The sequence below is a fragment of the Panulirus ornatus genome, chromosome 38 (assembly GCF_036320965.1).
Source record: "Panulirus ornatus isolate Po-2019 chromosome 38, ASM3632096v1, whole genome shotgun sequence".
NCBI classification, from domain to species: domain Eukaryota; kingdom Metazoa; phylum Arthropoda; class Malacostraca; order Decapoda; family Palinuridae; genus Panulirus; species Panulirus ornatus.
The window spans coordinates 19,712,325-19,725,408 of NC_092261.1; the positions used below are offsets into that span (position 1 = coordinate 19,712,325).

The 13,084-nt window shown below is 40.8% G+C and overlaps 1 protein-coding gene across 1 annotated transcript in view; it reads left to right on the top strand.

Annotated features, from left to right (window-relative positions):
• LOC139760929 (DBH-like monooxygenase protein 1) overlaps window positions 1-13,084 on the top strand; it is a 407,440-nt gene that overhangs the window by 364,980 nt on the left and 29,376 nt on the right. Inside the window, exon 11 of the mRNA XM_071684706.1 lies at window positions 4,390-4,514. Within this exon, the coding sequence (XP_071540807.1) occupies window positions 4,390-4,514 (125 nt within the window). The remainder of the gene's footprint in view (window positions 1-4,389; window positions 4,515-13,084) is intronic.

The following is a 13,084-nucleotide window of genomic DNA, read 5'->3' on the forward strand; positions in this document are numbered from 1 at the left end:
CATGTAAGAAATTGCAAAGGCTGGTGACTGAGTTTGGTAAAGTGTGTGAAAGAAGAAAGTTAACAGTAAATGTAAATAAGAGCAAGGTTATTAGTTACAGTAGGGTTGAGGGTCAAGTCATTTGGGAGGTAAGTTTGAATGGAGAAAAACTGGTGGAAGTAAAGTGTTTTAGATATCTGGAAGTAGATCTGGCGGCGGATGGAACCATGGAGGCGAAATTGAATCATAGGATGGGGGAGGGGACAAAAATTCTGGGAGCCTTGAAGAATGTTTGGAAGTCGAGAACGTTATCTCGGGAAGCAAAAATGGGTGTGTTTGAAGGAATAGTGGTTCCAACAATGTTGTATGGTTGCGAGGCGTGGGCTATGGATAGAGTTGTGCGGAGGAGGGTGTATGTGCTGGAAATGAGATGTTTGAGGACAATATGTGGTGTGAGGTGGTTTGATCGAGTAAGTAATGTAAGGGTAAGAGAGATGTGTGAAATAAAAAGAGTGTGGTTGAGAGAGCAGAAGAGGGTGTTTTGAAATGGTTTGTTCACATGGAGAGAATGAGTGAGGAAAGATTGACCAAGAGGATATATGTGTCAGAGGTGGAGGGAACGAGGAGAAGTGGGAGACCAAATTGGAGGTGGAAAGACGGAATGAAAAAGATTTTGAGTTATCGGGGCCTGAACATGCAGGAGGGTGAAAGGCGTGCAAGGAATAGAGTGAATTGGAACGATGTGGTATACCGGGATCGACGTGCTGTCAATGGATTGGATCAGGGCATGTGAAGCGTCTGGGGTAAACCATGGAAAGTTGTGTGGGGCCTGTATGTGGAAAGGGAGCTGTGGTTTCGGTGCATTATTACATGACAGCTAGAGACTGAGTGTGAACGAATGTGGCCTTTGTTGTCTTTTCCTATCGCTACCTCGCACACAAAATGGGGGAGGGGGTTTTTATTCCATGTTTGGCGAGGTGGCGATGGGAATAAATAAAGGCAGACAGTTTGAATTGTGTACATGTGTATATATGTATATGTCTTTGTGTGTATATATATGTGTACATTGAGATGTATAGGTATGTATATTTGCGTGAGTGGACGTGTTTGTATATACATGTGTATGTGGGTGGATTGGGCCATTCTTTCGTCTGTTTCCTTGCGCTACCTCGCTAACGCGGGAGACAGCGACAAAGCAAAAAAAAAAAAAAAAAAAATATATATATATATATATATATATATATATATATATATATATATATATATATATATATATATATATATATATATATACAGACGTATATACAGACACTATATACATATGAATGTACATATTCTTGCTTGCTTGCCTTCATCCAATCCTCTTGCCACCCCGTCCCTCAGGAAAACAGCATCGCTATCTCTTACTTCACCGAGCTACCGCAAGGAATGCAGACAAAAAAGACCATGTTCCTTCACACTCAGTCTCTAGCTGTCATGTGTAATGCACTGAAGCCACATCTCGTTATCCACAATCAGGGCTTCCCATGGTTCACTCCAGACGCTATCACATGACCTTGTTCAGTCCATTCACAGCACGTCGACCCCGGTATACCACATCGTTCCAATTCACTCTATTCCTTGCTCGCTTTTCACCATCCTGTATGTTCAGGCCCCGATCGCGATAGTCTTTTTCGCTCCATCCTTCCACCTCCAATTTGATCTCCCGCTTTTTTCCTACACCTCTGACATATATCCTCTTTGTCAATCTTTCCTCACTCATTCTTTCCATATGTCCAAACCATTTCAGCACACCTTTTCTGCTCCTTCAACCACATTCTTTTTATTCCACACATCTCTTTTACTCTTTCATTACTTACTCGATCAAACCACATCACACCACATATTATCCTCAAATATTTCATTTCCAACACATCCACCCTCCTCCGTACAACCGTATCTATAGTCCATGCTTCGTAACCATAGAGCATTGTTGGAACCACTATTCCTTCAAACATACCCATTTTTGCTTCCAGAACCTTCGCACCCTCCCAACCCTATGACTCACTTTCCCTTCCATGGTTCTATCTGCTTCTGCATCCACAACCAGACATTGAACACACTTCACATCCCCCAGTTTTCCTCTATTCAAACTTACATCCCAATCAACTTGTCCCTCAACCCTATTGAACCTAACAGCCTTGCTCTTGTTCATAGTTACTCTCAAGTTTCTCCCTACACACACTTTTCCAAACTCAGTCACCAACCCCTGCAGTTTCTCATACGAATCAGCCTCTAGAGCTCTATCATCAGCGAACAACTAAATCACTTCCCAGGCCCTTTCATCCACAACAGACTGCATACTCGCCCCACTCTCCAAAACTGTTGCATTTACCTCCCTAACCAACCTTCCGATAAACAAATTAAACAACATTCACTGGGAACCAATCACTGCCCTTTCTTCCTACTCGTACACGTCTTACATCCTTATTACAAACTTTTAACTGCTTCTAAGAACTTACCTCCCTCACCATATACTCGTAAATCCTTCCTATCATATGCCTTCTCCAGATCCATAAATGCTACATACAAAGCCCTTTCTTTTTCTAGGTATTTCTTACATATATTTTTCAAAGCAAACACCTGAGGGACTCATCCTCTACCACTTCGGGAACCACACTGTTTCTCCCCGATCTGATGCTGTGTACATGTCTTCACACTCTCAATCAATACTCACCGATATAATTTCCTAGGAATACTCAACAAACATGTATCTTTGTAGTTTGAACACTTACCTTTATCCCCTTTGCCTTTGTAGAAGAATGGCACTATGCATGCATTCCGCAAATCCTCAGGCACTTCACCATGGTCCATACATACAATGATTATCCTTAACCAATGAACAACACAGTCATTCCCTTTAAAGAGATTCCAACGCAATATAATCCAAACCCGCCACCTTTCCGGAATTCATCTTCCGCAAAGTTTTCGCTACCTCTTCTCCACCAAACCATTCTCAGTGACCCCCTCACTTCGTACACCACCCCGACCAAACCACCCTATATCTGCCACTCTATCATCAAACACATTCAACAAACCTTCAAAATACTCCACCTCCTTCTCACTCCATTGCTATCTGTTATCACTTCCTTACGAGCTGCTCCCTTCGCCGATGTTCCCGTTTGTTCTCTTGTCTTTTGCATGTCATTTACCTCCTTCTAAACATCTTTTTATTCTCCGTAGAGTTTTATGATACTCTCTCACCCCAACTCTCATTTGCCGTCTTTTTCAACTCTTGCACCTTTCTCTTGACCTCTTGCTACTTTCTTTTATACATCTCCCAGTCATTTGCACTACTTCCCTGCAAATATCGTCCAAACGCCTCTCTTTTCTCTTTCACTAACAGTCTTAGTTCTTCATCCCTCCACTCACTATCCTTTCTAATCTGCTCACCTCCCACCTTTCTCATACCGCATGTATCTATTGCGCAAGCCATCACCGCTTCCCTAAATACATCCCATTCCTCACTCACTCCCCTCACGTCATTTGCTCTCACCTTTTCCCATTCAAGATTCAATCTCTCTTGGTACTTTCTCACAGAGGTCTCCTTTCCAAGCTCCCTTATTCTTACCACTCTTTTCTCCCCATCATTCTCTCTTCTTTTCTGAAAGCCTCTACAAGATAGTGATCAAACATCCCTCCAGCTGCCCCTCTCACACATTAACATCCAAAAGTCTCTCTTTTACATGCTTATCAGTTAACGCGTAGTCTAATAATGCCCCTTTGACCATCTCTCCTACTCACATACGTATACTTATGTATATCTCTTTTTTTAAACCGGGTATTTCCAAGCACCAGTCTCTTTTCAGCGCACAAATCCACATGCTCTTCACCATTTCCATTTACAACACTGAACACCTCATGCACCCCAATTTTACCCTTAAATGCCATATTACTCACCTTCGCATCTAAATCCCCCATCACTATAACCTGGTCTCGTGCATCAAAGTTGCTAATACACTCACTCAAGTGCTTCCAGAACACTTGCCTCTTATGATCTTTCTTCTCATGACCAGGTGCTTAGGCTCCAATAATCACCCATCTCTCTCCACCCACTTTCAGCTTTACCCACAATTTCTTATTTGAAAATTTTTCGATTTTTTCCTAGCAAAGTGCAGTATACGTAAGGCACTTGGAAATGGGAAGACGTCTCTGCATTTTTGACTCCAGACTTTCAGGGAAAAGCTGCCAGTGTGGATGAGGTTCATCAGATAAAATAATGAAATTTGTTGAGTTTCAGTAATAATATTTCAGAGATTTTGATGAATATTGTTAATCAGTGTCCTGTAGTAAAACTGATGACTACCATGTTTTCTCTGTTGTTGGCGTTTATTCATTCAGTGTTTTAGCACAGATTTATCTCTTCCATAGATATGAATTATGACTTCAACTACCAGCAAGCTCGAGTTTTAAAGGAAGAGATGGAAATACTACCAGGCGACTCCTTGATTGTGAATTGTGGATATGATTCAACCAAAAGAAAAATGCCAACCTTTGTAAGTATGCCAAGTGACAAAGTGTGATTCTCATTAGCATTTGTTGTGTGTTGCTTTCTATATATCAATGAGTTGCACAAAGTTATAAGATTTATAATCAAATTTAAAATCATTCAGAGCTCAAGGGTGAACACGATGAATTGCTTCGTAATTTGTTTGTTTATTATTGAGAATAGTCATTTCCAGCACAAAATATCAAGCCGTTTAAAAGGACATTTTTTCAGAGCAGGCATTAAGGAATGATTCTGAAATGCAATGATTCTTTCTTTTTTGTACAGTCAAACAGGGCAGAGATTTATCATACCTCTCTTGCAAACATCGAGTTATAACTTTTCAAGATGGAGAATATTTATGTGTTAATCCTGCAAGACAATTTCACTTAAAACCCTATTGCTCTAGAATGTACCAAAAAGATTTCATGTCTTAGGTACTGTGGCAGTGGGAATCAAGTGTTATGACCCCTGAGCCAAACTGATAAATAATCACCTGTGCTAAAATGTTAACGAATATTTTGATGGATACAGACATGCCAGTTCTTTTTTATGCAAATGGGTTGGTGGAGGCAATTGACACGGTTATCCTGTATAAGGTTGAGCCTGATCCTTTTTATACAATAGACTATCTCAAAATGGGCAAACTTCCCATCTTCAGAAATTCCTGTTTCTTTAGAAACCTAAGCAGAACTTAGCATTGCAAACATCCCTCTCCCACATAACGGCAGTCCTTTTTCTGGAATTTCACAATTACGTATCTTAAGAATTAAGAAACAAATTCATATCTTAGGAGAAAGAAATTTGTGATAAGGGAATTCTAAATCTCTAATGATCCTACAATTTTGTTTTGGGAATACTCTGACTTTTTAGTTCAGTTTGATTACTGTAGTGTTTTACTTATACAGCTTTGCTTTATAGTATAATAATGACTGAAAATTTAGAAGTAAAAACGAAATTTTTCAAGTAGGAAATGAGAATGTAGGAGGAGGTGGTGGGAATAGGGTGGGCGATAGAGACGTGTGGGTGTGTACTATTTATGTTTTACCGGAGAGGGTTTTGTTTTGTATTCAAATGTGTGTGTGTGTGTGTGTGTGTGTGTGTGTGTGTGTGTGTGTGTGTGTGTGTGTGTGTGTGTGTGTGTGTGTGTGTGTGTGTGTCTGTAATTCTAAATGCTATCTGCACTTACCGCGTCTGCATTCATCTTATTCCATGGATTCATTACCCTTATGCTGTAAAATACTTTACGTTTTTCTTAAGAAGCTTCTTTAATTTCATGATATGTTGTCTTGTTGTTCTATCCCTAAATCTCTTGAAGAGCTGTTCTCTGTCTGCGTCATGATCCAGTTTAAAAACTTAAAGACTGTGATCAGGTTATCCCTCATTCTTCGCTCTTCCAACGTAGGAAAATTCAAAGCCTCTAGGCTAAACTTGTGATTCAGCTCTCTTAATTCTAGTAGCACCTCTGTTCGCACTTTGTGTGCTTCTGTAGATGTGGTGCCCAAGCTTGAAAAGAGCATTTTCGTTTTCACCTCATGTACGATGTGAACGGCTTGCTGAGTATTTCTTTGTCAATAAAATTCATAACAACTTTGATAGTTGCTAACAGACAGGTGGTCTCTTTAGCTCCGAGGATGGGACTTTGGCTTTAGGTTAGAGTCAATGTCGATTCCAAAGTGTTTCTCACACATTCCTGCTACTTATTTCCTGCTTGATGATAATGTGTAGGCTTTCTTGTGCTGTGACCTCTCCTTATTACATTACAATTGCACTGGCTGAACTTTCTCAACCCATATCAGACCAACTTTGGACTCTGTCGAGACTCCTCAAAGGTTGACAGAATCCTCACGCTTTTCACTTCCATTCATAGACGAACACAGATAAACAGAAATTTGAATAGTAACAGACCATTGGATCCTTTCGAGGCTGTTGATTACTGCGGAGAGATCAGAAACTCACAGATTTGTGAGGCAAAAGTGAGAGGGAATACAGATTATTAAATGAGAACGACTTGCAAATTGTCACTGTGACAAGGAAGTGCAGTTGATGTAAGTCGTGGACTGGAAGCGAAGTATTTATCAAACCTGTTCTTCAAAGTATTCATAGTACTGCTTTCAACCATTCTAAATGACAGATTGCTCCATATGTTGACAATTCTGTTGAAGAAAAAGTACTTCGCCTTATTTGAGGTAAGACGTTTTTGCCTACGAGTAAAATCAGACGCAGCAAGTCTTACTGAACTTGATAGATCAAGATTATCAAAGCCTTTGATCATTTTGAATACTTGTATTAGAGCACCTCTTAACCTTCTTTTTTCTAAGCTAAATAGATTCAAGTCGTTTAATCTGCTCTAATAAGATTAGTTTTTCAGTTCGAAATCATCTTTTTTAGCTCGACGCCTTACTCTATCCATTCTGTCTTTTTTAGCTAGGATGACCAAAACTGAACACAGTACTCAAGATGTGGACGAACTAGAATTGTAAGGAGTAAGAATGATTTCCCTGGATGTAATTTCGAAGGCTGTACCTATGCATCCAAAAATAATTTCTCTCTTTTCACTACTTGCTTGATTTTAGGTCACCGTAAATGACTACGCCCGAGTCTTTTTTCCCGAGTCTTCTGCAATTCAACAAAATTTATGTTACAGCTAGCCTTTTCGTTTTCCATAAGTGCAACGTTTTACAACGTTGCACTTATGGATAATGAAATTCATTTGCCACCTATGAGCCCAGTTCGTCAGGATATCCATGTCAATTTGAAGTTCATTTGCAGATTTATTTCCCAGCTTTGTATAGTCTGCGAATTTTAATATCTTGCAATGCAGTATCATTCATATAGATGAGAAAGACGACCGGTCCCAAGACCTTTGTGAGGCTTGACCATTAATCACAGCTCTTTGTTTACTGCCGGTCAATCAATTTCCTATCCACTGAAATACAACTCCATCATTGCCATGGGACTTGATTTTAGCCAGTAACCTTTGATACGTAACCTTATCGAAAGCTTTTAGAGAATCTATATTCTGTCAACTGCTTTACTTTCGTCATGAGTGTTGATTATATCATAAAAGAAATCAAGGAGATTTGTGAGACATGAAAAAATATACTGAGAATAGGCTTATAATATGAAGAAGAAAGAGAAAACGAATAGGTACATCGGTGAAGGGGGCAAATCGGAAAGTGGTAACAGGTGATAATGAGGTAAAGAGGAGGTAGAATGAGTATTCTGAATTTCTTTTGCGTTGGTGCATGTTTTTGATGATAAGAATGCAGATAAAGGGAGTTTGGTGAGGAATATATATATATATATATATATATATATATATATATATATATATATATATATATATATATATATATTTTTTTTTTTTTTTTTTTTTTATACTTTGTAGCTGTCTCCCGCGTTTGCGAGGTAGCGCAAGGAAACAGACGAAAGAAATGGCCCAACCCCCCCCCCATACACATGTACATACACACGTCCACACACGCAAATATACATACCTACACAGCTTTCCATGGTTTACCCCAGACGCTTCACATGCCTTGCTTCAATCCACTGACAGCACGTCAACCCCGGTATACCACATGACTCCAATTCACTCTATTTCTTGCCCTCCTTTCACCCTCCTGCATGTTCAGGCCCCGATCACACAAAATCTTTTTCACTCCATCTTTCCACCTCCAATTTGGTCTCCCTCTTCTCCTCGTTCCCTCCACCTCCGACACATATATCCTCTTGGTCAATCTCTCCTCACTCATTCTCTCCATGTGCCCAAACCATTTCAAAACACCCTCTTCTGCTCTCTCAACCACGCTCTTTTTATTTCCACACATCTCTCTTACCCTTACGTTACTTACTCGATCAAACCACCTCACACCACACATTGTCCTCAAACATCTCATTTCCAGCACATCCATCCTCCTGCGCACATCTCTATCCATAGCCCACGCCTCGCAACCATACAACATTGTTGGAACCACTATTCCCTCAAACATACCCATTTTTGCTTTCCGAGATAATGTTCTCGATTTCCACACATTCTTCAAGGCTCCCAGAATTTTCGCCCCCTCCCCCACCCTATGATCCACTTCCGCTTCCATGGTTCCATCCGCTGACAGATCCACTCCCAGATATCTAAAACACTTCACTTCCTCCAGTTTTTCTCCATTCAAACTCACCTCCCAATTGACTTGACCCTCACCCCTACTGTACCTAATAACCTTGCTCTTATTCACATTTACTCTCAACTTTCTTCTTCCACACACTTTACCAAACTCAGTCACCAGCTTCTGCAGTTTCTCACATGAATCAGCCACCAGCGCTGTATCATCAGCGAACAACAACTGACTCACTTCCCAAGCTCTCTCATCCCCAACAGACTTCATACTTGCCCCTCTTTCCAGGACTCTTGCATTTACCTCCCTTACAACCCCATCCATAAACAAATTAAACAACCATGGAGACATCACACATCCCTGCCGCAAACCTACATTCACTGAGAACCAATCACTTTCCTCTCTTCCTACACGTACACATGCCTTACATCCTCGATAAAAACTTTTCACTGCTTCTAACAACTTGCCTCCCACACCATATATTCTTAATACCTTCCACAGAGCATCTCTATCAACTCTATCATATGCCTTCTCCAGATCCATAAATGCTACATACAAATCCATTTGCTTTTCTAAGTATTTCTCACATACATTCTTCAAAGCAAACACCTGATCCACACATCCTCTACCACTTCTGAAACCGCACTGCTCTTCCCCAATCTGATGCTCTGTACATGCCTTCACCCTCTCAATCAATACCCTCCCATATAATTTACCAGGAATACTCAACAAACTTATACCTCTGTAATTTGAGCACTCACTCTTATCCCCTTTGCCTTTGTACAATGGCACTATGCACGCATTCCGCCAATCCTCAGGCACCTCACCATGAGTCATACATACATTAAATAACCTTACCAACCAGTCAACGATACAGTCACCCCCTTTTTTAATAAATTCCACTGCAATACCATCCAAACCTGCTGCCTTGCCGGCTTTCATCTTCCGCAAAGCTTTTACTACCTCTTCTCTGTTTACCAAATCATTTTCCCTAACCCTCTCACTTTGCACACCACCTCGACCAAAACACCCTATATCTGCCACTCTGTCATCAGACACATTCAACAAACCTTCAAAATACTCATTCCATCTCCTTCTCACATCACCGCTACTTGTTATCACCTCCCCATTTACGCCCTTCACTGAAGTTCCCATTTGCTCCCTTGTCTTACGCACCCTATTTACCTCCTTCCAGAACATCTTTTTATTCTCCCTAAAATTTACTGATAGTCTCTCACCCCAACTCTCATTTGCCCTTTTTTTCACCTCTTGCACCTTTCTCTTGACCTCCTGTCTCTTTCTTTTATACTTCTCCCACTCAATTGCATTTTTTCCCTGCAAAAATCGTCCAAATGCCTCTCTCTTCTCTTTCACTAATACTCTTACTTCTTCATCCCACCACTCACTACCCTTTCTAAACAGCCCACCTCCCACTCTTCTCATGCCACAAGCATCTTTTGCGCAATCCATCACTGATTCCCTAAATACATCCCATTCCTCCCCCACTCCCCTTACTTCCATTGTTCTCACCTTTTTCCATTCTGTACACAGTCTCTCCTGGTACTTCCCCACACAGGTCTCCTTCCCAAGCTCACTTACTCTCACCACCTTCTTCACCCCAACATTCACTCCTCTTTTCTGAAAACCCATACTAATCTTCACCTTAGCCTCCACAAGATAATGATCAGACATCCCTCCAGTAGCACCTCTCAGCACATTAACATCCAAAAGTCTCTCTTTCGCACGCCTGTCAATTAACACGTAATCCAATAACGCTCTCTGGCCATCTCTCCTACTTACATAAGTATACTTATGTATATCTCGCTTTTTAAACCAGGTATTCCCAATCATCAGTCCTTTCCAGCGGGGGGCTGGAAATCCTCCCCTCTCACTTTTTTTTTTTTTTTTTTAATTTTCCAAAAGAGGGAACAGAGAAGGGGCCCAGGTGAGGATATTCCCTCAAGGGCCCAGTCCTCTGTTCTCAACGCTACCTCGCTAATGCGGGAAATGGCGAATAGTATGAAAGAAAGAAAGATATATATATATATATATATATATATATATATATATATATATATATATATATATATATATATATATATATATATATATATATATATATATATATATATGGATGGTACTGCAGTGGAATTTATTAAAAAAGGGGGTGACTGTATTGTTGACTGGTTGGTAAGGTTATTTAATGTATGTATGACTCATGGTGAGGTGCCTGAGGATTGGCGGAATGCGTGCATAGTGCCATTGTACAAAGGCAAAGGGGATAAGAGTGAGTGCTCAAATTACAGAGGTATAAGTTTGTTGAGTATTCCTGGTAAATTATGTGGGAGGGTATTGATTGAGAGGGTGAAGGCATGTACAGAGCATCAGATTGGGGAAGAGCAGTGTGGTTTCAGAAGTGGTAGAGGATGTGTGGATCAGGTGTTTGCTTTGAAGAATGTATGTGAGAAATACTTAGAAAAGCAAATGAATTTGTATGTAGCATTTATGGATCTGGAGAAGGCATATGATAGAGTTGATAGAGATGCTCTGTGGAAGGTATTAAGAATATATGGTGTGGGAGGCAAGTTGTTAGAAGCAGTGAAAAGTTTTTATCGAGGATGTAAGGCATGTGTACGTGTAGGAAGAGAGGAAAGTGATTGGTTCTCAGTGAATGTAGGTTTGCGGCAGGGGTGTGTGATGTCTCCATGGTTGTTTAATTTGTTTATGGATGGGGTTGTTAGGGAGGTGAATGCAAGAGTTTTGGAAAGAGGGGCAAGTATGAAGTCTGTTGGGGATGAGAGAGCTTGGGAAGTGAGTCAGTTGTTTTTCGCTGATGATACAGCGCTGGTGGCTGATTCATGTGAGAAACTGCAGAAGCTGGTGACTGAGTTTGGTAAAGTGTGTGAAAGAAGAAAGTTAAGAGTAAATGTGAATACGAGCAAGGTTATTAGGTACAGTAGGGTTGAGGGTCAAGTCAATTGGGAGGTGAGTTTTAATGGAGAAAAACTGGAGGAAGTGAAGTGTTTTAGATATCTGGGAGTGGATCTGGCAGCGGATGGAACCATGGAAGCGGAAGTGGATCATAGGGTGGGGAAGGGGGCGAAAATTCTGGGAGCCTTGAAGAATGTGTGGAAATCGAGAACATTATCTTGGAAAGCAAAAATGGGTATGTTTGAAGGAATAGTGGTTCCAACAATGTTGTATGGTTGCGAGGCGTGGGCTATGGATAGAGTTGTGCGCAGGACGATGGATGTGCTGGAAATGAGATATTTGAGGACAATGTGTGGTGTGAGGTGGTTTGATCGAGTAAGTAACGTAAGGGTAAGAGAGATGTGTGGAAATAAAAAGAGTGTGGTTCAGAGAGCAGAAGAGGGTGTTTTGAAATGGTTTGGGCACATGGAAAGAATGAGTGAGGAAAGATTGACCAAGAGGATATATGTGTCGGAGGTGGAGGGAACGAGGAGAAGAGGGAGACCAAATTGGAGGTGGAAAGATGGAGTGAAAAAGATTCTGTGTGATCGGGGCCTGAACATGCAGGAGGGTGAAAGGAGGGCAAGGAATAGAGTGAATTGGAGCGAATTGGTATACCGGGGTTGACGTGCTGTCAGTGGATTGAATCAAGGCATGTGAAGCGTCTGGGGTAAACCATGGAAAGCTGTGTAGGTATGTATATTTGCGTGTGTGGACATATGTATATACATGTGTATGGGGGTGGGTTGGGCCATATCTTTCGTCTGTTTCCTTGCGCTACCCCGCAAACGCGGGAGACAGCGACAAAGCAAAAAAAAGAAAAAAAAAAAAAATATATATATATATATATATATATTCCTATGAGTCAACGGGGAAAATGAAACACGAAAAGTTCCCAAGTGCACTTTCGTGTAATAATCACATCATCAGGGGAGACACAAGAGAGAAATATAACAGTCAGTTGATATACATCGAAGAGACGAAGCTAGGACGCCATTTGGTAAACATGTGATTATTACACGAAAGTGCTACTTGGGAACTTTTCGTGTTTCATTTTCCCCGTGGACTCATAGGAATATCTTGATCACGCGCAAAATTGTGATCCTTTCCAATATATATATATATATATATATATATATATATATATATATATATATATATATATATATATATATATATGTTTTTTTTTTTTTTTTTTGCTTTGTCGCTGTCTCCCGCGTTTGCGAGGTAGCGCAAGTAAACAGACGAAAGAAATGGCCCAACCCACCCCCATACACATGTATATACATACGTCCACACACGCAAATATACATACCTACACAGCTTTCCATGGTTTACCCCAGACGCTTCACATGCCCTGATTCAATCCACTGACAGCACGTCAACCCCGGTATACCACATCGCTCCAATTCACTCTATTCCTTGCCCTCCTTTCACCCTCCTGCATGTTCAGGCCCCTATCACACAAAATCTTTTTCACTCCATCTTTCCACCT